General features: G+C 40.6%; 1 protein-coding gene across 4 annotated transcripts in view; it reads right to left on the bottom strand.

Moving 5' to 3' along the window:
• Positions 1-25,217, bottom strand: part of SOX13 (SRY-box transcription factor 13) — a 58,985-nt gene that overhangs the window by 18,790 nt on the left and 14,978 nt on the right. For 2 of the 4 annotated variants that reach the window (XM_075335640.1, XM_075335637.1), the window contains exons 2-11: positions 16,879-16,951; positions 10,341-10,464; positions 8,167-8,257; positions 6,505-6,582; positions 5,016-5,209; positions 4,856-4,924; positions 4,627-4,732; positions 3,462-3,526; positions 3,210-3,372; positions 2,720-2,826 (exon numbers count right to left, since the gene is read on the bottom strand). In XM_075335640.1, the coding sequence (XP_075191755.1) occupies positions 2,720-2,826; positions 3,210-3,372; positions 3,462-3,526; positions 4,627-4,732; positions 4,856-4,924; positions 5,016-5,209; positions 6,505-6,582; positions 8,167-8,257; positions 10,341-10,464; positions 16,879-16,940 (1,059 nt within the window). In that variant the 5' untranslated portion in view covers positions 16,941-16,951. Of the gene's footprint in view, positions 1-2,719; positions 2,827-3,209; positions 3,373-3,461; positions 3,527-4,626; positions 4,733-4,855; positions 4,925-5,015; positions 5,210-6,504; positions 6,583-8,166; positions 8,258-10,340; positions 10,465-14,910; positions 15,008-16,878; positions 16,952-25,217 lie in introns of those variants that run through there. The other 2 variants (XM_075335638.1, XM_075335639.1) reach the window with 2 other exon arrangements.

The following is a 25,217-nucleotide window of genomic DNA, read 5'->3' as shown; positions in this document are numbered from 1 at the left end:
TGATATCCCGCACCCACTGATCGGAGACGTGTTGGAACCACACGTCGCCAAAGTGGGAGAGCCTGCCACCGACCAAGGACGTTGCTGGCGCAGCCAGATAGTCAAGAGGAGGCTGCCTTAGTGGCAGCGGCTCCTCCGCTCTTCTGAGGACGCGGCTTCGTGCGCCAGCTGGGTTTTCGATCCTTGGCTGAGTTAGTGGACGAGGCTGAGGGCTTAGAGGATGACCAGTTAGAGGAACGAAAGGAACGAAACCTCGACTGGTTCCTGCCCTGGACAGGTTTCCTGGTTTTAGTTTGTGGCAAGGAAGTACTCTTCCCGCCAGTAGCTTCCTTAATAATTTCATCCAGTTGTTCACCGAACAGCCGGGACCCAGCAAAGGGGAGCCCAGCAAGGTACTTCTTGGAAGAAGCGTCTGCTTTCCACTCTCGAAGCCACAAGATCCTGCGGATCGCGAGGGAATTAGCGGAAGCCACCGCCGTGCGGTGAGAAGCCTCCAGAATGGCAGACATGGCATAGGATGAAAAAGCCGAAGCCTGGGAAGTTAAGGCAACCATTTCGGGCTTAGAGTCCCTGGTGAGGGAATGTATCTCCGCCAGAGAAGCAGAGACGGCCTTAAGAGCCCACACTGCTGCAAAAGACGGGGAGAACGAGGCCCCTGCCGCCTCATATACAGATTTGGCCAGAAGGTCAACCTGGCGGTCAGTGGGATCCTTAAGTGAGGTGCCATCGGCCACAGATACAACTGTCCGGGCTGAGATTCTAGACACCGGAGGATCTACCTTTGGTGAATGAGCCCACTCCTTGACCACCTCTGGTGGAAAGGGAAAACGGTCATCAGAACTACGCTTTGGGAAGCGTTTGTCAGGACAGGCCCTGGGCTTGGTCACAGTGGCCTGAAACCTGGAGTGGTTAAAAAAAAAAAACATACTCCTTGCTCTCTTAGGTGAGGTAAACTGGTGTTTTTCTACCAGAGAGGCTTGTTCCTCTGACACTGGTGGATTGAGGTCCAGTACGAAATTAATGGACGCAATCAAGTCACTAACATCCGCATCACCTTCAGATAGATCAATGGGGTACATAGAGGTAGCGCCCGAGCCCACAGTAAAGGCATCCTCCTCGCCCTGCAATTCAGCTCGTGAATCAGAGCCGTGGGACGAGGAAGGAGAAGAGTCCCTGCGTCTCCGTTTAGGAGGACGGGGTCCGGGAACAGATGAAAAATCCTCTGAGCTCTGCAGAGCGAGTCGGAGCAGCAGAGGCTCCCTGAGAAGGGGGCTGATGCATGGTCAGCAGAGTCCGGGACAGCTGTCCCATGGAGTCGGCAAAGGACTGGGAGATAGCTTTAGAAAACGATGCTACCCAAGCCGGGGGTTCAGCCACCGGGGCTGGAGCAGCCGGAGGGACCCATGGGGACTCTCCAGGCTGAGGCACCACCATGTTAGAGCAGGCATCACAATGTGGATATGTGCTCGGTTCAGGCAGTATGAGCTTACATGCAGTGCATATAGAGTAAAGCCTTGCAGCCTTGCTCCTAGTGAGAGGGGGCTCTGCAGTAAAGAACACACTCCTTCAGAATGACTCCCAGAGAGTGTACAAGAAAGTCCACAACCAGAGGTTGTGGCTTACCAGACCGTTTTGTGTGCCCTCCGGATTCCACAGCTTGGACCCCCAGACAGATGCAGGGCTGCAGCAGCCAGCGCCGATCAGTGTGTAAACGCTGATAAAATGGCGCCGGACTGAGGAGGGGGGGGCGGGGTTTAGTCCAAGAGTGGGAACCGGAGGGCCAAGGAGAAATACAGGGGAGGGAAACATCTCCTCAGAGAGGAGTGTCCTCCCCTCTGCTGAACGGCCGGTGGGCGGCGCCGCACTGTCCCCCTGCATGACTGACATGCAGGGGCAGTGAAAACGAAACTAGGCCGCAGCCGAAGCCGGGGCCTAAAATTTTCTCATGCGGCCGACGAGCAGGCACCCTCGGCGCGGTTCTCAGGAGAAAACCAGAGAACCGGCCGGAAATCACAGCACAGTGAAATAACACACTCTCCCCACAATAAATGCACAAGGGACCCTTCAATAACGTCTCAATACTTAGCTTATGAGACGCAGGGCCAGGTCCCTGAGGGGTGAGCGCTCCGTCCGGCAGGGTCCTGAAAGGGCTGCGGATGGAGACCGGTCTCCTGCAAAGCAGAGAGAACCGTGATTGCTCCCACTTCAAGCCAGAGCCCGAGGGATGGTGAAGGAGCGCGGCATGTAAGGCTCCAGCCTTGTAAAATCAACCTTAACAGCACCGCCGACACAGTGGGGTGAGAAGGGACATGCCGGGAGTCCAGCTTGGACCCGCTTTTCTTCCAACTCTTTGAAATCAAAAATCAAAAATAAAAAATCAGATGAGAATGCATGTGTGTGTGTCCTCCTGAACACAAAGCATTGAACTGGCTAGATGTGGTCATCCAGGGGGTGTATATGGTCGGAGGGAGGAGCTACACCTTTTAGTGTAGTACTTTGTGTGTCCTCCGGAGGCAGAAGCTATACACCCATGGTCTGGGTCTCCCATAAGGAACGATGAAGAAAACCCAAAATGTTTAGATCCGTACATAAAAGATAGTATTGTTTTTCAGAGACTGTCATTAATGTCTCGTAAATCAAACAAGGTATATGTCCTGTATCCACCATGATCTACTTGTTCTCTCTGCTGGTCTCAGATTTTCCACTCATTTATACCTACCTTAGCACTGTGACCTTCACGTTGCTCTGGTGTTTTGTTCTGCCCATGAAGAAGTTGCCGTGCTTCTTGTATTGCTTTAGTAATGGCATCGCCCTCACCCAGAAAACCTGAAATGGCAAATATCAATTAATCTCTACGTAAAAGATGAATGAAAATAAAATAATTGGCAGACTGACTAGCTATAAAAATATCTAAATGTAAAGAATTGTGAGAATCAAAAATAAGATCTTGACCGTAAAGTATAGGAGGCAATTAAGAAATGGCTAGGACAACATTGTGTAAAACCAACATGAAAAAGATTAACTGATGTAAAAAATGTCAGACAACTTTGTTTGCCAGAATCGTCATATTTGTGCCATTTGAGATTATGAAAAATTCTCATCCTGATTAAAGAAAAATAAATCATCTGCTTCTTTCATTTATAAATAAGTAACCCTACCATATGGTCACCAAGTTTATATGAAAAAGGAAAGGAACTTTTCACACATACCAAGCGGTAGACTGGCTCTTGTAGGGCTGGATGTAGTCTCTCTAGTACCTCCATAACCATTACTTGCTGCTGGTGAAAGTTTCATAGTTGGAGAGTTACTTGACGAGGGAGACTGCTCAGAAGCTTTGGGTTTGGCTGTCAGATTCAAAGGCTGAGATGGTTCCTAAGTAAAAGAAAAAGAACATTAAAGCCTCACTTTATGGCTCACAATTTTTCTTTACAAATTAAAGTTGCTCCGTTGCAATAGTCTACCTGTTTTCCAGTAGTAGAGGCTCTTGGTGGTGTAGGGTTATGAATCAGCTGCATTGGATATTCAACTGAAAAAATAATATATGTCATTATTTAGTCTTAAGAAGAGACGTTTAAGGGCAAGGAACATCATCAACTTATACATAAATGGCCCTTTCAAAAATTATGATCAAAACAGTTTCTATTAAAACCCCCTCAAAAGACAAGAGGATTCATCTTTTAACTGGAAAAAGACAGGTTCAAGCTCCAGAGACAAGGCTTCTTTACCATAAGGCTATGTTCACACTAGAAAAATGATTTTTCTTAAGAAATTTCTTAAGAAATTTCTTAAGAGTGCACCTGTGTTAAAAAACGCACCAAAAACGCACCTGCGTTTTAGGTCCGTTTTAGGTCCGTTTTAGGTCCGTTTTAGGTCCGTTTTAGGTCCATTTTTACCGGTGGTTGCTCCCTGCGTTATTGTGCCAATTATCTATGGCAAAAAACGCAGTTAGCTGCAGAAAAGAAGTGACATGCTCATTCTTTTTCTTAAGAAAATCTACTGAAAGAATTTTCTTAAGAAAAAAACGCAGTGTGTGCACAGCTAATTTTTTTTGCCATAGGTTTTGCTGGGGAATGTCTGCAGAAAGGTTACAAGAATTTCTCAAGAAATTTCTGCAGCAAAAACGGACCCAAAACGGACCCAAAACGCAGGTAAAAAACGCAGTGTGTGAACATAGCCTAAGAACGATAAATCTGTGAAATAGTATACCACAAAACATTGTTACAGCAGATTGGATACTTTTATAAGAAACTAACAAATGCCTATGCAACTATGTAAAGTCGTTATCTGAATGTTTGGTCAAGTGAATCAACAATTGGGGTTAGGAGGGAAAGATTAGCTCTTTTGGGGCAGAATATATAATGCATTATGGTTTATCTAAAGGATCGGGAATGTGGAAATAAGTGGTTTCTTTCCCAATATCTGCAGGGGGAGTCAGAACACCATCATTTATAAAATATAGTCAGCTAGCCCTGCCAACATTGATGGGTTAGATTTGAGTTATATTAATGTATATGGCCACCTTAAGAAAAAACAGAGGGCCAGGTGAAAGCCTGACACTACAAATGTTTTATATTAAAAATTCCAAATTTAGTTTGCTTCCATTCAAAAAGGTCATCATGTACTCACCAGGTTTACAAGGAATTGGTTGTAAAAGAGGTGAAATCTGGGGATCTGTAGGAACTGTCTGAGCAGGAGGGAATGCTGGAATCATGACATATGGCATGTTTACTTGCTGCAAAAATCAAAAAGACAAAACAAACAAAAAAGTAAATGGAAAAGTTAAAGATGTGCCCTACTTTCAAAGAGAATGTAAGTTGTGAGCAAAAATATGTATTGGGCTAAAAGCGATCATTACCTGGATCTGCTGCTGTAACATATTAATTTTGTGCTGCTGCTGGATGAGCTGCTGCTGCTGTTTAGCGATCTATGCAGAGGACGTCAGGAAAAGAAAAGATGATGAGCACCACAAAGACATGCCGATACCACTTACATGTGCCGTACACATTAATTTCTACCTGTTCCTGTTGTTGTCTTGCAAGCTCCATTTGCTGCTGCTGTTTCTCTAACAACATAGCTGCCATGTTCCGATGTTCAGAGTGTGCATTAAGCAACTGGTCCCGCAGTCCTGCAAGCTGGCGGATCATCAGCAACAACTGCAGCTCTTTCTCTGCCAAGCTCTCCTGAGTACCTACAAAACCAGAGGATTTACCTAAAAGGAGGATGTGATTTTTTTATATGATTATCCAACCCAAAATACGCTAGACTGGTAGAATGTACTGTAGAATGGTCAGTGCCTGCCCTCATCTGCACAATGTGCCCTCGGTCATCTTGGAAATGTATGTATCTTTTACTACTTAATGTTAAAATGGCCTGTTTTGATGTGGGGTGGATGTCTGGAATGTACAATCCTAACAGCATATTAATATGTTGGTGGTCAGAGTCAATAAACATAGCGTCCTGTTCCCTTTAAGAGTGTTCTCATGAAGATACCCATTGTTCACGTGTTCTGTTAGGGTGTTGGACGTCATAAAGGGAGAACTAAGTGCCACTGTCTAGCAAGAAGAGCATTAACCCGGATAGTAAAGTCTATGTTAGGCCTCCAACACACATCCATGCCGCCGGTACGTGTTTGCCATTTTTTGCACGTACCGCCGGCACGGAGACACGTTCAGCAATGCTACCCTATTGTAGCAGGCACGCACACGTAAAACCACACGGAACGTGTGTCTGTGTGCGTTTGTACGTGTGTGCGTTATTCTACACGCTGACATGTCCACGTTTTCTCCGGCAGCACGGGTGTCACACGGCCCGCACCTGTACCACACGGATGTAGTGTGGATGCGGTCCTGTGTGACATGCGCTGGAGAAAACACACGTGTCAGTGAAAAAAAACCTAAATATTTACTCACCTTCTCCAGCCCTCCTGTCTCTGCCACTGCTGCCACTTGCTGCCGACCGCCGCTCATTATGTTCATTTAATATTCACTTCACTGCGGCCGGCAGCAGCAGTGGGGAGATGGCAGGGCTGGAGACCGAAGATCAGCACCACAGACAGCAGCGCGGACCACGTGAGTATGTAAATTACCGGTTCTACATGTGCTATCGCGGATAGCACACGTAGAACACACGTGGACCGCACGTACCCGAGACACGTACTTGCGACACACAGGTTAAATACGTGTCTCGCGACACGTGTGTGTTTTTAACCGAAGTGTGTTTCCGGCTTTAGGTAGAATGACAAATGAGAATACTCATTTTTTTTTCCTCCAACATCTAATAAAGGATAGTTGTGGGATATGCTGGCCATAAACTAATGTGCAATAGATGGATTGAGTGTCATTGTATTGCCCGCATTCTGAAAAAAATAATTAAAAAAAATTGAGCCATACAAACTAAAGTTTTGAAATAAAGCATGGACTGGTTTGGAGGTAAGGAGGAGGACTGTACAGTAATCACATGATATTTGAGGTTGGTGGAGCACATTATATATATCAATGAACTTACCTTTCACATCTTTACTATCAATCGTTGTATTTCCCAATAGTTTGTCTCTCCAGTCACTACTGAGCAGATTTTCTAGGGCTGACATTGATGAAAGGAGAATGGTATATGTAAATAAAGACATATTTCAGTGGCAATGACAGGTCATGTTACAATTAGAGATGGGTGAATAGTAACTATCCATGTACGACTTATGATTACCGAGTACCGAATACTATTCCAGTATTCATCACGACAAGAAAAATGCTCGGGTTCCCCATTGACTTGCATTAGGTTCGTTAGTCGTGATGAATACTGGAATAGTGCTTTGGGATTAGTCACGAATAATCCGAACATGAATACTCAGTTACTATTCGCCCATCACTAGTTACAATATTCTATGCACAGTAAATATAGATTCAGAAATCTAAGGGCATCTAAAAACTAAGGGCACCTGTAATTAAAATAACAGCCAAGTTGCTCGCTCTAAGCCGGACATTAGGATCAATAGAATGCCTTATCAACGTTATCATTAGGAGTGGGGGGGTGGGGGCATTTAATCAGTATATAGATTTCCTGAAGAAGCATTGTAAAAGCACCGCTCACCTCTGTATCAGGAAAAGAGAGTGGGCATTGACCTTGCATCTAATGATACCTGTCCAGATGTGTGTGATCGTCAGGGATCAGTCACCAGTCCCATTCAATTAAATAGGACAGGTGTACAATACCTGCTGATCCACGCGTTTCGGGAGGTAACAGAAGACATGACATCACTGTCCCCACTCTTCTGATTAGAATGTGAGTGGACCGGCAATGACCCTTTAATGGGTTATCCAAATCTACGATTGATACTTATCAGAGTAAACCTACAGAGCTTTCAAGAAATTCATTGATCCATTGCTACCATACCATGCCTGTAAAAAAAGCTGGCCTGTGTCTAAATAGTTGATAAATAGTCTAGATAACAAAAGGAGGAGGAACTGGTTGCAATGACTCAAATGCAAACTTCATTTTACTTCTACCCGTGTTAAGAGCAGTAATAAAAAAAAAAAAAAAAATAATATATGAAGGAAAAAATAACCTGTTCAGTTAGTATAAACAATTATTATATTCACTTCATGTGAATTTAACCCTTGGGCACCACCCACTATGTATTGAAGGCAAAAAGGCACCAAGGAGCGTTTGGAGCAAGCTAAGGAATTGTGTTCACTCCATACACAGAAGGTGTCATGGTAAATAAGGGGGCGTTCATGAAGAATTTTAGGATGTGGAAACTCCGTGTGAACAATCCCTTATATTGTTTGCAGATGGGTTGACATAGGAGCTGTGGGCTTAATGAAGGTCTCCGATCTGCCATGTTAATACTCTTAAGCTTTTGTATAATGCAATACAAGTATAAAGCAATGTATTACAAAGCAAATAATTGCATAGTCCAATAAAAACGAAATTATCAAAAATTAATAAATACCCCAACAACATGGTACAAGTGAAAATTACAATTTTCCCTGAAAGCTTAAAAAAAAACAAGTCCTCACACAGCTCCAACCCCCCCAGAAATACAAGTTCTAGTTCTCTAACCCAAAACACTCTAATAAGCGTGTGCGTACTATACTTAAGACACACACTCTAATGTGTAATTAAGATGGAAAATACAAAAAAAAAAAAAGCATGAGTTAATAATCCTACCCTCATTCATGGTTTTGCACACTTCAGGACTTTCTTGCCGTCCATTGGATACAGGTGCAATATTCCGAGAATCAGAGACATACGAGGCATCCTTGGTTAAAAAAAAAAAAGAAAAAAAAAAAAGAAAGAAACCAGCAATGAGCTAACAGAATTACAGGCACTTTATGAATATTAATTTTGAAATTTTTGAAATTCTAGTTTGTTGTTGTATTTGCATTTGATAAATAGCTGCTAATCTTCAAAAATTCCGAACGGTGAAGATAATAGGTCCTTCGCATTGCCTTGTAGAAAAAAAAAATAATTTCTAATTTACTCCATGGAGCACACTAGGGGGCACTATTGTATAAGGGAAACTGTTTTCATTAAGTAGACCTACAGTACCATACAATATAGCATAATACGCTACACACAAACCAACAGGTTTATAAAATTTGTACTATGCTCAAGACAAACAAATTATATATATAATTTTATGATCGGAAATTTCTGTTCACATCTCTAATAAACATAAATATTTATATCCAAATAGGTTTCCAGCAATTCCAAAATAAAACGCCACATTACACAAGCTCTTGCCTTTCATTGTGTTGAAAAAAGAAAAAAAAAAAAAAAAAGAACCTTGAAGCATTTTATTGCAATTTTTACTTACTTAAAGAATGCACAGTCTTATTAAACTCTAACCCAAACTACAATAAAAAAAGCTACAAAATGTAGGCTATTGTTGCAGAGATTTTCCATATTTAACTGTACACTTCATTCTAATATCCGTTTTAACCATTTTGTTTTGTTGTTTTTTGTTTAAAATGTTAACATCAGCACGATTTTGTAATGTAAAGGCAAGACGTAGCTATAATAGCACTGTAATACTGATTACATTGATACCTTTGGTGATGAAATCATTGTTGTTCTTTAATCACCAATTGCGGTTTTCTGTTAATTAGATATCGAAGCACAAAGGATGGCCAGTACAGTAGTAGTCTTCTCCTCCCTGTCTGTGATTCCCCAACCCCTCTGCCCATCTCTAGTCGATTTTAAAATCTCAGCATTGACCCCTCATTCACAGAGGAGGCAGATCATTCACAGACCAGAGGCAGGCAGAGGGGCTGGGGAATCACAGATATGGAGGAGAAGACCCAGTGTACAGTCCAGCTCACAGGCAGATGAAGGGTCGGGGAATCACAGATAGGGAGGAGAACACCCAGAGTACAGTCCAGCTCAGAGGCAGGCAGAGGGGCTGGGGAAATCAAGAAAGGGAGAAGACTGAGTGTACAGTCCAGCCCCTGTGCTCCGAAATCCAATTAGCACAAAACTTCAAATGGCGATTGATAAAGAACTAGAAAGCGGATTTATTCACCAAAGGCAATGGAATCAGTATCACAGCCATGTCTTTACATTACAAATCATGCTGATAAGTTCTCTTTAAAGGGGTAAATGTTGAAATCCACTATTGTGCTCACATCTATCATTATCATTTAGCCACAGATGATGATAATCGTATGTTAATGATATTTAATATATATTTACTATATGGGAAGTCATTAGTATTGCCTGTAGCCTGAATATGTTTTAAAATTAGAAAAGGATAGTAAAAAAATGATACAGCCTCTGTTACGATCACTGCTCTAGTCCGAGGTAAGGTGTTGTAGCTGCAGATTTTTATGTAGTATGTACTGCAAACTACTATATGTTTCACTTTTGGGGAGAATTTACTTATGGCAAATGTTGCAGAAACTCGTGTGACTTAAAATCAGCATCTTACATATGATTGGGGTTGATTCTGCTGAAAGTTTCCTGGGGTTTTTTTTTTTTTTGTAACGCCCTAATCAGATAAATGGGACAGTCACTGAAATGTCTAACAAATCTGGCAAAAAAAAGAATTCACCATAAAAGTTTAATTTGGATGTAAATGTGATGCATGTGAATGGGGTTTATATAATGCCAGTAATATGCAACAGGAAGTTCAATTTAAAAAAAATAAAATACAAAACACGCAGCTAGCATGCTACTACTTACTTCTTTGGATTCCGTCCAAAAAAGCTTTGTCTGGATCTGCAGACGAAATCAGCACGATTTCTGACTTGAGTCTCGCACCAAAATACACCTGGGCTTGCAATATTTCGATTTGGTCACGTGTGAACATGGATACGTTATCCAAACTAAAATACCTGGCTCACCTGAAGAGATGAATCCTGTTGTAAAGTAGCTAAATTATTCACATGCTGTAAAATATCGTCTTTGGAGTCTTCCTCCATCTTAGGGAAGGATTCTGCTGGAGATACGGACACCTTCAAAGCAACACTGAAATAGAGTTGAAAAACATTTAGTATAATGTGAATAGGAGAAACAAAAAAGTGTAATAAATAAAAAAGGTGTTTTTTTTATTTAAAAAAATTTGTCTAATCATTCTTGCAAAACACGACACTCCTCTGCCTCCTGGCTTCTTGCTTGCCTGGGGGTGGTGTAAATGGACAAAATCGGACAAGCGGCACAATCGCACCACTGTATGCTCTCCCATTGTATAGGGACAGACAGCTTTGCTTCTGAGACAGAGGAGTGCAAAGACAATGAACCTGGCTGGATATAGTGATCCTCATGTAAGCTGTACAGGAAAGTGATTGTAAAGGTCTTCTCTATTAGGAGACCGGCCACCACTGACAGAGAGATGGTAAGTAATCTAGGCAGCGAGCAGTCACCAGAAAATGAAAAATGTCTCTGCTCTGGAGAACCACTTTGCCCTTGACATATTCAACAAGTAGAGACAATCCCTTTAAATGCATGTATTTGCGGGTAAAAATGAATATTTTTTAAAATTAGAATTCATGAAAAATTTTGTAACCTTTGCCTTCAGTGTTGCACTCTATATTGCTGGCTGCAGAATGTATAAACTGGGAAACTGAGTGAGCTCATTCTGGCCGTCTGATAGCAAGTGTGTAACGCTGTATCTGTCTTCTTCTAAAGGCCCCGTCACACACAACAAGATTGCTAACGAGATCGTTGCCGAGTCACAGTTTCTGTGACGGAGCAACGATCTCGTTAGCGATCTCGTTATGTGTGACACCTACCAGCGATCAGGCCCCTGCTGTGAGATCGCTAGTCATTGCAGAATGGTCTGGACCATTTTCTTCAAAGGCGATATCCTGCTGGGCAGGACACATCGCTGTGTTTGACACTGTGTGACAGGGTCCCAATGACCGCCGAGATCGATATACAGGTCACTACTGTGACCTGTATCATTATGGTGTCGTTGGTAAGGCCTAACTGTGTGACATCTCACCAGCGACTTACCAGCTATCCTTATCAAGACAAATCGTTGTCAGGATCGCTGGTAAGTCGTTGTGTGTGACTGGGCCTTAGGCTTTCCCCAGCTGATTTAGGATTATAGCCAGTATCAACGTTCAATGTGCAAATGTGCAGAGAAACAATGGGCCAAAAAGTGTACATTTTTTTCTACGAAACCAAATCTCAATAATGATAAAAAAAAACAAAAGAAAAGATGACTAAGATGAAACCAAAGTAAAACTTTTGGGGTAAATGCAAAATGCTATGTGTGTGGTGGAAAACCAACACTGTACATCACCTTGTAAACACCAAACCCACCATCAAATATGGTGGTGGCAGCATCATGCTTTAAGGATGCTTTTCGTAAGCAGGGACAGGGAAAATGGTCAGAGTTGATAGGAAAATGAATGTAGACAAATAGAGGGCAATCCTGGAGGAAAATCTGTTGGCGGCAGCAAAATACTCGAGACTGGTGAGCAGATTTACCTTGCAGCAGGACAATGACCCTAAACATGCTGCCAGAGCTACAATACAATGGTTTACATCTAAGAATATTCATGTGTTTAAATGAACCACTCACAGTCCAGACCTAAATCCCATTGAAAATCTGTGACAAGTCAAGAAAATTGCTGTTCACAGACGCTCTAGAATCCAATCTGAGCAACAGCTATTTTGAAAAGAAAGATGGGCAAAAATGTCAGCCTCTAGATGTGGAAAATGGTAGAGACAGACCCCAAAACACTTACAGCAATAATTGCAGTGAAAGGTGGTCATACAATTTATTGATTCATGAGGCGGAATATAAATGCACGTCATCATTTTCAGATTTATATTTGTAAAATAATTAGAAAATCATGTAGAATTTCCTTTACACTTCACAAATACTTGCAACTTAGTGTTGGTATATCACATAAAATACATTTAGGTTTGTGGGTGTAATGTGAAAAAAAAAAAATGTGGAAGAGTCTACGTGGTATGAATACTTTTTCAAGGCACAGTACACACATGCGCACACACACACACACACACACACAAACACACAAACACACAAACACACACACAAACACACAAACACACAAACACAACCTGATCCCGAAAATGGATAACCTCTAAAGAAAGAAATTTAGAGACCAATTGCAACTTCGCAAATAATTAGAATGACATACAAAATCTCTCTCTATGGGTAGAACTCATCCGAATAATGAGCTCACTTCAGAGGGGCACCAGTCCTAAAGTCTCATTCAGACGTCTATGTAATATGGTCCGTTGTCCAGGACAAGATGCACGGATTGTCAGAGGGTCTCGTGACCTGAGCTACCCAGCCTCAGATATTACTGTGAGGCTGTCAAGTTCGGGTCAGGAGACTTGCGGCCGGTCTGTGGTTTGTACACGGACGTCTGAATTCAGACAAACAGTGTAGACATCCAGGAAAAATTCACAAGTATAGTTAAGCTGGAGTAACTTTTTTTATATAGATTTTGAAATGTCTCATTCATTACACAGCCCATAAAATGTCCCTCGCTGCTGTCAAGCAGCTTAGGCTGGGGAAAAGCGGTTTTATTATCTTCAGAAAGCTACTTCATGAAAGTGAGATCCAGCCAGTAGGGAGTCTGCAGAACAAAGCTTCCTACAGGTCCCACTAGACAGAATGTTTTCATCCTTCTGGAGAAGAATCATTTATAATACTTTCAAGAAAGCTGAAATTTCTGAACAGAAAACCTGCTGCGCACCCTCTTCATGTAAACTTGTCATTCATGATGATAATAAAGAGGATATATAAAGTGGCAAGAATGTGACAATGTTATCAACTCCTTTACAATAGTAAATTGTAACTTCAAGGTGTACTGTCTTCTAAAGTGAAGCACCCCTGACTTATATTAAAGGGGCTTTTCCAACAAGATCACCAGGGTCCAACACCTGGGATTCCCAATAAGCATGAGATTGGTGGTCCTAAAGTTCCCTGTGTGAATGGATTGACAATGAGCATGTGTGACCACTGGACCTACAGTGAATGGTCATGTGCACACGGCTTCGAGATTTTCACATAGGACATGATCAGTCCTATCAGGGGTCCCATTGGTCAGACATCTAGCGACCATACATTTATCACTTTTCTTTTGACTAGGTAAAATATATTTTTAGGAAAAACACAGGCAGTCTGTCAGCGCAAAATGACTGTTTAAAGCAAGTACCAGAGCTCAGTACACCCTTAGTGTGGCCAAACATTTAAGTGCACCTCCCTACGTAGTTGTTTTCCCGCTATCTCCACCCTCTTATGTTCTGTGATTAACAGCTCTGGTTTTTATAGAGACAGAAAAGGGTAGAAAAAGATGAAAAACCAGTAGCAAAAAGTCCACTTGAATGTTTGGCCACACCAAGGGTGCACTGAGCACCTGTACTTGGCATGAACAGTCATTCTGTACTGACAGACTCTTAAACGAATTGCTCTAACGTCAAACCCATAGTGTTCGGGATTTACCAATTCCCTTTCTTCTTGGAAACTCCTCTTTTCTCAAACTGAGTGAGCTCTAAAGTAAAGCAATTTCTCAAAATCTGACATAAAATGAAGCTTCTAACTAAAGCTTTGCTTTAAGAAAAAAAATATATCATGTTTCTCACACTTAGTTGGGTAAATTACACTGAATTCAACTCAATGAATCAAACTAGAGCTGAACCGGTGTAGTGTGCCAAGGGAGAAAGTTCAATCAAAGGAAGTAAATTCATAGCTCAAAGTTCAGAGTCATTGTCGTTTGTCATTGTGCACATTGTGTGCTGTGCTTATTGTCCTGCTTCTGGAACTACTGATGAAATGGAGGAACACGTAGCTAGCTGTAAAGGAGGAAAACATGGAAAGAAAAGCAAAGACACAACATACACTAGAAAGAGAGAGGCCAAGAACATAATGAATGAGAAATATCATGAAATTCTAAACACAGATGAGGAAATATAAAGACTGGAAATAGATATCCTCTGTTACTAGCCCTTAGTATTAAAACAACAAAAGAAGAACGTACAGTAGAAAAGGTGAAGAAAAAAGCAAAAAGCACAGTAAATAGTCAGTTAGTGCCTCCCTGGAATCACATTGAGATGTGATTGTTCTCTGTGCTCAAACCTTTACTCCTTAACACCCTCACCTCCGCATGAAGCCTTGCTGGCACAATACTGGAGGGAGTGCAAAGCTTCCCAGTGGAGGCAAAGCAAGGAGAGGCCACTCAGCAAGGGGCAGAGGAAGCTGAACAATGAGCGGACAAACTAACAAAGGAAGTATGACAAGAACACAATGGGGCATTGTGATAATGTTCCGCTGCCAGGAACCTGTACGCTCACACATAGACATGTACCATTGAACCGCTCACAGTACAGTACCTACAATGCATGACTCACACCTATATGTCAGCGATGACAGCTACAATAATACATCTTTTTAAGCAGTCACTGAAATACACAGAACCGTCCATACATTACCTCTTATCTGATCGTTTCATCGGCTTATTCCTCTCTTACCCTTCTTCATTCTCTCCATTTCTGACTCCCTCCCCCTAGCAATCAGGTCTGTTCCTGCCCTGCAGGTTGCTGTGGGGACTCTGCCTTAGCTGAGGATGGCATTGTTAGAGTACAATGACTTCCCCCACCCTCACTCCATGTACTGAGCCTCTCCCACATTCCTCACACTCGGCCGCTGAACACCAGGGAAGGGAAAACACAAGGGACACTCCAGAGCACCCATGTTTGTATGTGCGAACGCCGACTTCACCATTTATCATTAGTGCTGTACATATTTTGCATGTGAATATCTACGCATTGGTTAGAGCATTTACAGGGCAGCACAAAGCTACAAAGAAAAGAATAAATCTATTGCCAAACATAATTTTTTGCATATTGGAGATATGGGAGATATTTTCAGTTTGATAGTTGGTATACAAGACCGTGATATGACATTTGGTTCAAATCCCAGAAACCTGGAGCTAAATGCAATAAATACGAATAATAAAATTAATAATAATAATAATAATAATAATAATAATAATATTTAGGTCTCATAAATGTTCATTTGCAAGTGAAGTTTTAATAACTATAATTACATAACATGTCAGGACTTCACCCTACAGCAGATATTGGAAAAAAGAAGGAACAGGCATGCTGGATTTTAACATGCCTGATCCTTTGTTCTCATGATAAATAAACCACCACAAGGTGGTGCACTCTCCCTATTGAGAACACCTGCACACTCTGCCGAACTGAATGTGCATTGGTAGGCTGAGTTCACCATAACAATTCTTACTTTTGCTAGCCAACACCGTGCTTCCCCAAAATAAGACACTGTCTTATATTATTTTTTTGCCCTGAAAAGTGTGTTAGGGCTTATTTTACGGGGTAGGGCTTATTTTTGTGGAAACACGGGGTGGGAGGTAAGTTTACACCTTAAAAGAGGCAGACACCCCCAGAATACTCATGCTTCCCAGACTCCAGATATCTGTGTTGCTCACAAGTCCACCTGCAATCCACAGCGGGCGCTCTGAGCAGGTCCAAGTGTGCTACACAGCGATCCTCCACTGCTGCCAACACACACACACACACACACACACACACACCATACTGCCTTTGGCCGGCAGGAGGACCAGGGACGCTGTCGAATGCATTAAGGACCTGCAGTGGTACGCATCGAGGACTTGCAGTGTGTGTGTTTTCCACCACACGTCCTCAATGCCATTGCAGGTCCTCACGTTCCAGTGTCCCATTTGGGTCTGGAGAGTTCGACTATGAGGTCTGTCTTTCTTTTGGGGGTGTCTGCTTTCTTTAATGAAGGGTTCTGCAGTGTTCTTTAACTTTTTTAGCTCCATGGACACTTCATTATTGAACTGCAACTATGGCTTATTGTCGCTGAAGCACGGTAGTAAAGTTTGGAATCTAATGGGGTATGCTCTTGACACAATCCCTCAAAAAGGTGTAAGTGCAGTTAATATAACCATAGCAAATTCATAGCAGTCCCATTACGGTGTAGGAAAAACTCTATGCTATGGACAGTTTTCTTATTAAATTAACAAGTGACAACAACCCAAAAATATTGATGACGAAACAGCAGATTAATTGAAGGGAATATAGAACCTTCATTAATGAGACAGGCATGAGAGCAGCTAAAATTGAGCCATTTGCTCTGGAGGGCATGAAATCCCAGTGGTTACAATAATAACTGTTTAATGCTTCATTTCTATTTTTGCAGAGCTACTGCAGGGGAAAAATTAATATTTCCTGTCGTGTTCCTCCTAAATTCCAACTGAATACGGGGGGTCCCTGCGTTGTGACCCCATGATGTGAGGAGACCCTGCTCACAATAGTCACTTTTTGACAGGCATTGTTGAGTAGTGCTTGTACGATTAGATGAAAATTCAACAAGCACATTACACACAGGTCTACTGTACCGTAAAACCTTACCTTTGTTGTAGTAGATTTAAAGAATAGCACTTCAACGCATCCTGCACGGCAGAAGAATCCATTCAAGCAAGCACTAAAAGACAAAAATGTACACACATTACATACAGAAAACACCACATCATTCTATACAAAAATCGGGAATCACCTTGGCACCTTCACTAAACATGGGTGAAGATCTTAATGCTGCGTGATACACATGATGTAAAAAAACAAAAAAAAAAAAAAAACAGAAACAGAAAATAAGGTGGTGCTCAGCTTAAAAGACTTCAAAACAGAAAGCAAGAAACGTAAAACGTGAAATTCACGGTGGCAGAAAGCGGCATTTGCCAAATAAAATTACTGCCTTATAACAGTCCTTTAAAACATACAGGCATGGAGAAAAGGAGTGAGTGTGTCTTGTCAGACGATGGCCGTTTCGCATATAGAGGCTTCTACACCCCTGAGGAAGCGAAAGATGCAAAATGCGCGTTGAGGTGGTGTGGCAAGCTCCTGGAACTGCTTACGGGAAATAGCCCTGTTTTACTTGCTTGTCTTAGCTACTAAAATTATAATATATATATATTATAGTGTAAGTGTGTGTGTGTGTGTGTGTGTGTGTGTGTGTGTGTGTGTGTGTGTGTGTGTGTGTGATATACACACACACACACACACTATATGTAATATATATATTACATATAGTGTGTGTGTGTATATCACACACACACACACATATACATGCACACTGCATATGTATTTAGAAATTATTATAGCCCTTGGAATGCTACATAAGTACACTCAGTACAGAATACTGCTACAGTATAAGTAAAGAGATATACTATATGGTCATCTATGAAGTCTGTCTTTAGAGGTATTGTTGTTATACTTTATATATCCAATGCTAATGCAATTCTATACTTGTAGAATAATCAATGAATGGTATGTAATGCACCACTGTATCAGCATTTGTGTATTTAATATCCCATTCTGGATATTTCAATAACAGGAACTATATATAACGCATGATTCAATATAACTTGTTCTAAGATATACGGCTCAGACATGTTTACTTATTTCCGGATTCATCAGGGAGCCTTGTTTTGTGGAGTACGGACACCACCATCTTTCACCAGTGATCAAATCTTGAACTGCATACGATTTTTTGAACATTTAAGTATTTTAAAATAAAAAGTTGTCATTTTATAGCTCCTTTCGGACTTCTCCATCTCAGAATCTTCCTATTCCTATGGTACATCCAACGAGCTACGAGCTACAAAACTGACTGATCGTGGCATTGTCGGTTCTCGCTTAATAACTTTCTCCTGAGTATCTGTGGTTAGAACAGATTAATATTACTCCCAGAAGAGTGAGCGATCCCCTAAAGGGTAGGTTTCTGCAGAGTGTATTTTACAGGGATTTTTCCCGGCAGAAACACAGATAAGTACTCGCATACCAAACTACTTTTATGTGCATGGCATGGGTTTTTTTTGTGTTTATCGTATTCAGTGGTCACATTTAGAATTTTTTTTTCACTTTTTAGGCAGAAATGCCTCAAAAATTGACAAACTGCTTCTATTTACAAGCTTAAAAAAACCCAAAAATTTAAATATATGGAAAAATAACTGGACCGGAAATGTTTTTGACTCAAACACAAGAGGAAGCGTACCTGATATAGCGTTTTTTTTGGGAACAGAATCTGGCTACATTGCAATGCACCAAATTGGAAATCTTTAGACTTCAAACTGCAGCATATTCTATTCTATGCTGCGCAATAATATGATTTTTTTTTATTGTTCTATTTATTGCAATTAAGAAGATTATATACGAACAAGTATCTCTAATAACTTCTAAGCTAGTTTGCTGCTTAACCACTTTGTAGTTATGGTGCACAAACACTACTGAACTTAGTACCAAGTACAGACACAGTAAAGGATTTATGTGTATGCACAAAGTGAATAACTTTCCAATATACAATGGAAAGGTAAAACAGTTATAGAACAAAAAAAAGAAAAAAAAAAAAGTTTTGCAGTACACCTATCCATCAAATCTGCAAAAACTGTACCAACATGTGGAAAATAGTTTCCAAACTGCCAGAAATTCATTTTATCAAGTGATATCAATACAAGGCAAAGGTCATCAAAACAATACAGAGGCAAACTACCAAACGCCTTGGAATTACAGAATTAATGTCCTGAATGTACTCGAGGACGAGGAGGGGAGAAAAAGTATAGAAGGAAGATCTGACCACATGCCTCTAAAAGCGGTCTGCCAAGCACACATTTAGTAAGCGGTTTTTCTTCACCAACCTTTACACATTTTCAACTAGTATTAGCAGTAGGTAAGACACCACAGATCAACTAGTATTAAGTGGTAGGTAATGGACCACAGATCAACTAGTATTAAGTGGTAGGTAAAGAACCACAAATCAACTAGTATTAAGTGGTAGGTAACGGACCACAGATCAACTAGTATTAAGTGGTAGGCAACGGACCACAGATCAACTAGTATTAAGTGGTAGGTAATGGACCACAGATCCACCATTATCAGTGGTTTGTAACGGATCACAAATCAGCTAGTATTCGTACTTGGTAACGGACCATATGCAGTTAATATCATATCCTATATATACGTACTGTGTCAATGTTCTAGCTGAAACAAATGTTTTTTTAAAAATAGAAGTGTTAGTTTATTTTTTATCAATTAGCAAAATGAAAAGTAAATAAGCAAAAAGGGAAATTTAAAGCAAATCTGTATTTTGTGTGTCCACCGTTTGCCTTCAAAACGTTATAAGTTCTTTTAAGTACGCTTACACAAAGTCAGGGATTTTGTAGGATCATAGTCAGATGTAGGATTAACCAGTTCTACTAAACAGGTATCATTGATAAATCATCATCATTTTCATATGTAGGTTGAAACAAAGCCACAAAGAGAAACAGATGTGTAGGAGGCTTAAATCAGGGTGAGGACCAGACAAACTCTTTTAGGAGAATGTATGGAAGACTGATACATGTCACAGGTCATTCGCCATGGCAAGACAGATCACAGCAATAAGACAAATGATTAGTAAGATCACTCACAGGCAAATATTTCAAAGCAGCCTTGGGATTCAAGCTCTTTTGAAGAAGCAATAAGTAATGGGCGAACTTGAAGACCAGAGACACAGCGGTTGGCTAAGGAAAGTTACTACAAGATGCATAATATTTTTTTCCATTTCAAATTGGAAAATTTCCAGTAGTGCCATCAGCTCAGAACTGGCAGCAACCAGTGGGATCCAGCTACACCCATCTATTGTTTGGAGACGTCTGGCCAGGAATGGTCTTCATAGAAGAATTGCGGGCAAAGAGCCATACATTCAACATGGAAACAAAGCCAAACGTCTTAGCTATGCACAAAAATATAAGAATGGGGTGGAGAAAAAAATAGCAACAGGTGCTTTGGATTGATGAATCAAAATGTAAAATATCTGACTGTAACAGAAGGCACTTTTTGGGTGATGTGCTGGAGAGCGGTACAATAACGAGTATTTGCAGGTAACAGTGAAGCGTGGTGGAGGCCCTGCAAGTTTGGGGCTGCTTTTCAGCAAATGTGAGTAAGGGATTTGGTCCAGATTATTGGTGCCCTCAATGCTGAGAAATACAGGTAAAAAGCCAACAAGGAGGCATCTGATTTGAGTCAAAATTAATTTTGAACTGGAAAAATGACTAGAAACATATACACAATATCATATAGAATTATCTTTAGTGTAAAGAAGAAGAAGAGTCCTGGAAGAGATCTGATCTCAACATCACGTCTGTCAGGGATTACACAAAAAGAGAAGCATTTGTACAAGCCTTCAAGCACAGAAGATCTGTGGATATTTCTCCAAGATGTTTGGAACAACCTCCCTGCAGAATTCTTCTGAAAGCGGTGTGCAATTTATCAAGAATTAATACTTTGATCTCATTTTGAAGGTAAAGGCCAGTCACTTCAGATATTAACTTGACTTAGATTTTTCTTTTATTCATTAATTTTGCATTATGTTAATTGCTAAAAATAAACTATTAAGACTTCCATTCCATTTTTACATTAAAGCATTTTTCACACATTTTGCAACCTTTAGCATACAGAAATAAATTATACTACATAGCAGTGACTACACAGGAGCCAATAATTTAAATGCCAACATTGTACTACATCTCCCAATGTTATAACACATGCTGTTGTGTAAATAAGAAGATCAAAGACCAACCTACATCGCTAACTGCACATATCTGTTCTAACATTTGACAAATTATAGAATAATAAATATACACACTTATAAAATCAATACTGATAACCCATACAAAATGCGAGAGGACAGAAAGCTGGTGAGTAATTGTCAATTAAATAAGTTTGCAGAGCAACGAACAAGAACCCAGTAAATGTTGCCCATCAAGTGAGCAAAAATATAATTAAGCAATCCGATCTAAACCACTGTATGACAAAACAATCATGGGAATAAATTGAAAATAAAATATGTAACAAACGTTTTTTGTAGAACATATTGTTTTCTCTAGTCCCAAAGTTTAAGAATAAAGAATCATTCCTATATCTGATTATTTCTCCTTATGTATCCGCACAATGCTTCTTACCTACAGTGCCTCAATTATTGTCTTTATTATACCCGGTTTGATCCAAATATTGTTCTTTCTATGCTTCTCTCCACGGATCTGTACGTCCTATCACATCGTTAGTTGTTTGCATGACTCTCACGTCATAAATTAGAAATATGTTTTCTTATCACGGAACCCATCTATCTGCCCCACCTGTGTGGGGGCAGGAAGTGGGCTCAGCAGTGATTCTATCACTTTTCTACCCCTATTCTAAAGCATATTCGTCCAACCAGAGATGTTATCTGAGTTTTTTAGAATTGAGAAGATTCATTAAAACCTCATAAACTAAGGGTGTATTTAGACTGTCTCACCCGCAGCGGTTATACGACTACCAATTAGCTATATAGAAGCCGATCATAGCCTGTTTAGAGAGGCCATTCACACTTCCCTGTGCACAGAACAATCATAATTATATTGTTAAACTTTTAAAACACGACCGCTTGTGAAGGAATATAGAAAGGAGGCTTTGGAAAAGATTATGGGGAGAATTTACAAAAGATGCTATGAATGCATAATCATACTTAAAAATACGGACGTTCTGGACAGGACTGTATATGACAAGTTTACATTCGTAGCTCCAAAATTTAAAAAAAACATAAGTTGTGAATTAATGACAATTAACCTTATAAAAGTAAGAGAATTCAATTATTGTGTTGTCAGGTTTTAATAGTAAACAATCTTCTGGTTTACATGATAGTACATGAGGCAATACACATTAAGCAGCTGTCAGACCACAAATATTCAATAATCAATGACAATGGTGGATATTGCATACACTACTTGGCAGGAGCATACCATAAAAGTACGGAAGTCACACTGTATAAAGGCCTCATTCACAAGTCAGTATTTTTGTATCAGTGCTTCATTAATGTTTCATCAGTGCTCCTGCATCAATGTTTCATCAGTGTTCCTGCATCAATGTTTCATCAGTGCTCCTGCATCCCTGTTTCATCAGTGTTTCTGCATCAGTGTTTCATCAGTGCTCCTGCATCAGTGCTCCTGCATCAGTGTTTCATCAGTGCTCCTGCATCACTGTTTCATCAGTGTTTCATCAGTGCTCCTGCATCAGTGCTCCTGCATCACTGTTTCATCAGTGTCCCAACATCAGTGTTCCTGCATCAGTGTTTCATCAGTGTTCCTGCATCAGTGCTCCTGCATCACTGTTTCATCCGTGTTCCTGCATCAGTGTTTCTATGCCAGAGCCAGGAGTGCAACTCACAGATGAAAATAAGAATTGAAAGATTGAGACCTGTTTTGTGTTTTAGAGACACTCATGGTTTTGGCAAATACTGATGAAATACTTACATGTGAATGAGGCCTTAGAAGAAAGTATTATAAAAGGTATTTGCACACAATGCATTTTTTAATCACTTTGTGAAGAAAAAAAAGCAAACAATGCACCGTGTGAACATAGCCTTAGAAAGCTAGAGGTGAACTTTAATCCAAAGAGAATAAATAATGACATCGGAATAACCAAACTGGAAAACGTACCAGGCCAGACTCTACATAAATCGTAGTTCAGCACATGTATTACTGCCAATAGCAACACTAAAGCAAATAATGCCATATTTGTAACTGTTTGCTGCTGGTGCAGATATTTATTTTGCTTTGTTCTCCTGAAGCAGCTCGTGTATACTTTCTGAAGTTATGCAACAATAGTAATAAATTCCAGGCAGGATTATTTTAAAGTTTAGCCTGAGCAAAACAAGCAGAAGAACACATTTGTAACGCAGCTGCAAAACGCCATAATAACTTTTCATAGGCTCTACCCGCATTGTGACCTGTAGAGACAGGACGCTTTGTATCTACACACCAGATGAGATTGCTCCTTTGAGGGTCATCCACGCGTGAGGCTTTGGTTTCAATCCAACTATTTGCAAAGTTCCAAACTTCTTTCATCTCTCGGCACCTCCGCTTCTAATTCGATATGGTTCCAACACAGTCTGTGCCCGCAAATAAAAATCTACCAGGGTACAACAGATTGAAAGTCTCACAAATCCTCAATCTGACTTTTTTTTTCTAGAAAGTATTTTTCAAAACCAAAACACTACTAGTTAAGAATAAAGAAATCTGTATAAAAATAAAAAAATAAAAAAAAAGTATCAGACCCAATCAATGGTAAAGCTGGCTATGGAGGATGTGGTGGTCACCTATTTTCCAACCTCCCACTGTGTGTAAAGAGATTTATCACATGAAGACTTTCCAACGGGCGTTGAGCAGCTGGCCAAACACTGCGTTTGTATTGTGGATGGATGGCCAATGGAACGCCTCCATTCAGATACTTCACTTGGGTTGTTTATCTTGTCTTGGTGAGAAGAGAAAAAAAAACCCTATATCTTCAGTGTTTAAAAGATAAAAGACACAAGCAATGCATCGCTATGCAGCAAATCCACAAGTGTAATAGAAAGTAGCTCTGATTCTGCAAATTTTTAATTTGCCCACAATCTGACATATATAGGCCATGTGCGCACGTTGTGTTTTTTCATGCGTTTCAGCATTTTGAGCTGCAGCGTTTTAATGCAAAAATGCATGCGTTTTGATTTCCAAGCAAAGTCTATGTGAAATCGGCATATTATGTGTCCAAAAACGCAGCGTTTTTTGTGACAAATATTTGTCAAAATCTCTGCATTTGAAAAAGCAACATGTCAATTGTTTTGAGCGTTTTGGTAACATTGAAGTCAATGACAGTTGTGAAAACGCATCCAAAATCAAAATCCTAGCGTTTTACATGCTTTTTTGATGCTAAACGCATGTTTTTTCGTCAAAATTTAAGCATGCGTTTTTGGCATCATAGTGAGGTCAAGAGGTTTCCTTTTGCCCTCACATCCAGCACGACTTAAAACAAAGAGTCAAACAATAAGTTAAATTTCTTTAACAAATATTATATCAATAATCTATTTATGAAAATTATCATTATATTGTATGATTTGAATGTTCAAACTTTATTTAGTAGTGTCTTTGTATTGAAAACGCATCCCATTTTAAGCACTAAAAATACATGTAAAACGCGGTCAAAACGCGGCAAAAACGCATGCATATTTCCTGCATTTGTGGTAAAAATCAAATTTGACAATGACAAATTCTGCCAGAGGATGCGTTCATTTCTGCAAGTTACTGAATGCAACGTGCTCACAGCCTTAGGGCCGCTTTACACGCTGCGACATAGCTAGCAATTGCTTATTGCAATTACGGCAGGCAGCCAATAGAAGCGGAGGGGCAGAGATGAGTGGGATGTAACCTCCCGCTCACCTCCTTCCGTCCGCATTGCCGGTGGACGCAAGTAAGGAGAGGTTCCTCGTTCCTGCAGTGTCACACACAGCGATGTGTGCTGCCGCAGGAACGAGGATCAACATCGTACCTGCAGCTGCAACGATAATTTGGAATGGACCCCGATTAGCGATTTTGAACGTTTTTGCAACAATTCAAAAATCGCTCATAGGCGTCACATGCAACGACATCGCTAACGCGGCTGGATGTGCGTCACAAATTCTGTGACCCCAACGAAATAGCTTTAGTTATGTCGTAGCGTGTAAAGCGGCCCTTAAAATGGTTGTGTGTGTTTCACCACGGAAACTCTCAGGGATTGCAGCATTGGTGGACACGTTTCTCTAAAACCACATAAAGGTACCCTCTAACACCCCCTTAGTGTTTATTTGGCATACATTTGGCAAAATTTAGCTTGGATTCCACTTTTTTTTACGTTAAAAATGTCCATTGTTTTTTTGCTAAATC

The sequence above is a fragment of the Anomaloglossus baeobatrachus genome, chromosome 2, assembly GCF_048569485.1.
Source record: "Anomaloglossus baeobatrachus isolate aAnoBae1 chromosome 2, aAnoBae1.hap1, whole genome shotgun sequence".
Lineage (NCBI taxonomy): Eukaryota > Metazoa > Chordata > Amphibia > Anura > Aromobatidae > Anomaloglossus > Anomaloglossus baeobatrachus.
The sequence above is the reverse complement of the archived record's forward strand: the minus strand, read 5'-3'. Positions and strand labels throughout refer to the sequence as shown.